The 3,010-nt window shown below is 64.6% G+C and overlaps 2 protein-coding genes across 2 annotated transcripts in view; both read right to left on the bottom strand.

The window, feature by feature from the left end:
* The window catches only part of TUBB3 (tubulin, beta 3 class III), a 3,890-nt gene extending 3,684 nt beyond the window's left edge, over positions 1 to 206 (bottom strand). The window contains exon 1 of the mRNA XM_010579693.1: positions 87 to 206. Coding sequence (XP_010577995.1) covers positions 87 to 206 — 120 coding nt within the window. The remainder of the gene's footprint in view (positions 1 to 86) is intronic.
* MC1R (melanocortin 1 receptor (alpha melanocyte stimulating hormone receptor)) lies at positions 107 to 1,177 on the bottom strand. The gene has a single exon (XM_010579554.1). It carries the CDS (start codon positions 1,153 to 1,155, stop codon positions 217 to 219), a length of 939 nt encoding a protein of 312 aa, XP_010577856.1. The 5' UTR covers positions 1,156 to 1,177; the 3' UTR covers positions 107 to 216.
* Between the last annotated feature and the right edge of the window lie 1,833 nt (positions 1,178 to 3,010).

Consider the following 3,010-nt stretch of genomic DNA (forward strand, 5'->3'; position numbering starts at 1 on the left):
CCCCGCCCCGGTGCCCCGGGGCTCCCCCGCGGGCTGCCCGGCAGTGCCAGCCACAGCATCACTGCAAAGAGCCTTTTATTGGGTACCGCGAACCTGTCAGCCCAGATCGGGGTGCCGGAAGGGGATGCCCCATGGCGTGTCCCGTCCCATCCGTCCGTCTGTCTGTCCGTCCGTCCCGCAGCAGGGACGGCCGTGCCGTTACCCATGTCCCGCTGCCTACCAGGAGCAGCGGACCACCTCCCGCAGCGTCCGCCGGAGCTCCTGGCTCCGGAAGGCATAGATGAGGGGGTCGATGACCGAGTTACAGATGATGAGGATGAGGAAGAGGTTGAAGTAGCTGAAGAAGCAGGTGCAGAAGGGGTTGGTGGGACAGGTGACAATGAGGATGAGGTGGAAGAAGAAGGGCCCCCAGCAGATGAAGAAGACGCCCAGGAGGATGGTGAGCGTGATGGCTCCCTTCAGGCTGCTGTCGTGGTAGACGGTGGGCTGCTTCTGCTGCCTGGAGATGCTGCGGAGGTGGTGGCGGGCCAGGGCGAACATGTGGATGTAGAGCACCAGCATGAGGACCAGCATGAAGAGGAAGAAGCCAATGAGGCAGAGGAGGATGGCATTGTTGTGGCAGTAGGTGATGAAGACAGTGCTGGAGACGGTGCTGGTCAGCCAGATGCTGGCCATGGTCACCATGGCCCGTTGCAGCGTCATGATGCTGTGGTAGCGCAGGGCATAGAAGATGGTGATGTAGCGGTCCACGGCGATGACCCCCAGGAAGGAGAGGGAGGACACGACGGAGCTGCAGATGAGCATGTCGATGACGTTGTCCATGTGGCGGATGATGCTGGTGTCGACCACCAGCACGCCGTGCTCCATCAGCAGCATGAAGAGTGTCTCTGCCAGGTTGCTGACGCTCACCAGCATGTCGGAGATGGCCAGGCAGCAGATGAAGTAGTACGTGGGTGAGTGCAGGTTCCTGTTCTTCAGGATGGCAGCCACCACCAGCAGGTTCTCCACCAGGCTCACCAGTCCCAGCGTGAGGAAGAGCTCGCTGGGAATGTTGAGCCCCTGGCACCAGGCGCTGCCGGCCCCGGTGTTGCTCTGGTTGCCCTCGCTGGCATTCCAGGGCTCACGTAGCAGGCGCAGGGGGGCCAGCATCGACATGATCCCCACCTCAGCCACAGGGCCCCCCGCAGTGCCCACACACCCCCTGAGCCCCCGTCCTGTCCCGCCAGTGCTCCCGCAACGCCCAGCGGCGAGGCCAAGGGGATGTGGAGGAATTGGGGATGTGGGCTTCCACCACCCGGGGACGTGCCGGGGATGCCGCGTGCCCGCTGGGACTCCCGGTGTCACGGCTGCCCTCCTCGCCAGCTCTGCCCAGTGTCCCCGCAGCCGTGCGACCGCCGGCCCAGGGTGATGGGGAAGAAAGGGCCCTTTCTCTGCCCCGGCTCCCGCGGCTCCTCCTCCCGAGGAGGGTGGGCACCCGCATGACAGCGGCACCCCGGCAGCCGGGGGAGCCACCACAGAGGCCGGGGTTGCTGGACCCCTGACATGGCCCTAGGGAGCCCGACCGCTTCAGGTCATCATGTGCCCGGGGATCCCACATACCCTGGAAGGGGTCCACGCAACCCCCGGGGCCGTGCACCTTGGGGGGCTGTGTGCCATAGGGGTCCTCTGTGCCCTGGGGCACTGTGCACCTTGGGGTCCCCAAGTGTCCTGGGGTCCTGTGTGTGCTGGGGGGATCCCTGCGCTCTGGGGGACTCTGTGTCTCGGGCGGTCCCATGTGCCCTGCAGGCCTACGTGCCCTGGCGGGTCCACGTGCCCTGGGGGAGGGTCCACAGACACTGGGGTCCCGTGTGCCCTGCGGTGTCCATGCACCTTGGGGACCCTGGTGGGATCCTCCTCACTGCAGGAGCCCAAGCGCCCCTCCCAGTCCCCGTGCATGGGGCCAGGATCCCCATCAGACCCACCAGCCTGGCCTGGCCCCGGGGAAGGTGTTTTGCCATGGGGCGAGCAATGGGTCCAATAGGGATCATCAAAGGCACGATTAAATGTGATGCTGTGCCTGCACCCCGGCAAAGCCTGGCGCCGGAGGGAGCCCGGGCAGGCTGGGGGATGCGGGACCCATCTGACCATCATGTGCCTTTGGTTGGCGTTGATGCCTGGAGCCGCTCAGCTGCCAAAGAGCCATTCACGGCTTCATGAAAAGGCCGATCCCGCGGTTGTTCCCACTGACCGCTTCCGCTCCTTCCCATGGGGTGCCGGGAACCCTTCCCCATGGCACAGAGCACCCCACGGGTCCGGCACAGATGAAAGTGGCTCAGCTGGATGCACTGGGAATGGGGTCCCAGGCTGCCACGGTGCCTTGCTCACACTGAGTGCCAGTACGGCAGGGAGTTACGGCCAACGCGTGCCGCGTCTCTAGCCGAAGCCGGTGCACGCGCAGCCCCAGTGCCAGGTGAGGAGCGGCAAAACACCGCTTACCCCCGGGGAAACACAAGCAGGAGGAATCCGGACCAACAGCCACCGGCTTCCCCCCTTCCCGGCTGCTGCTCGGCTAAAGAGCGCACTGGTACGTGCCATGAATTTTTAGCTTTATCAACAGAGGCTTTGAGAACAGAGCTAGAAAATGCCGAGTCTGCAAATCCAAGCGAAGGGAACGCAAGTCACAGGGGAGCAGACGGGGCTCCCGTGCCACGGGATTTGGATGTGCCGGCGGGGATGGGGACGGGGCTGGCTGGCCGGAGCCCCGGGGGTCTGCAGCGCAGAACCCCGGGGCTCCGGCCAGCCTGCCCCGTCCCCATCCCCGCCAGCCCCCGGAGATCCACGCAGCTCCCCGGGGAATGGACACAGCGAGCGCTGCAGAAGGGGGGGAGGATTTATTCCACGCAGTGCAGCCTGGCTCAGCATTAGAGCCACATATACACCGTTACACAGCAGAAAAAGGAAAAAGCTTTGCGGGCAGCGAGGATGAATTAAGGGTTTGAGTGCAGCTGACCTCATTGCTGGCTCTACAAGG

This window comes from Haliaeetus leucocephalus, unplaced genomic scaffold, assembly GCF_000737465.1.
Source record: "Haliaeetus leucocephalus isolate CR32 unplaced genomic scaffold, Haliaeetus_leucocephalus-4.0 Scaffold668, whole genome shotgun sequence".
Lineage (NCBI taxonomy): Eukaryota > Metazoa > Chordata > Aves > Accipitriformes > Accipitridae > Haliaeetus > Haliaeetus leucocephalus.

What these genes read in the sequence shown, in the direction of transcription:
- MC1R (XM_010579554.1), bottom strand. Translation starts at nt 1,155, where the DNA reads ATGTCGATGCTGGCCCCCCTGCGCCTGCTACGTGAGCCCTGGAATGCC.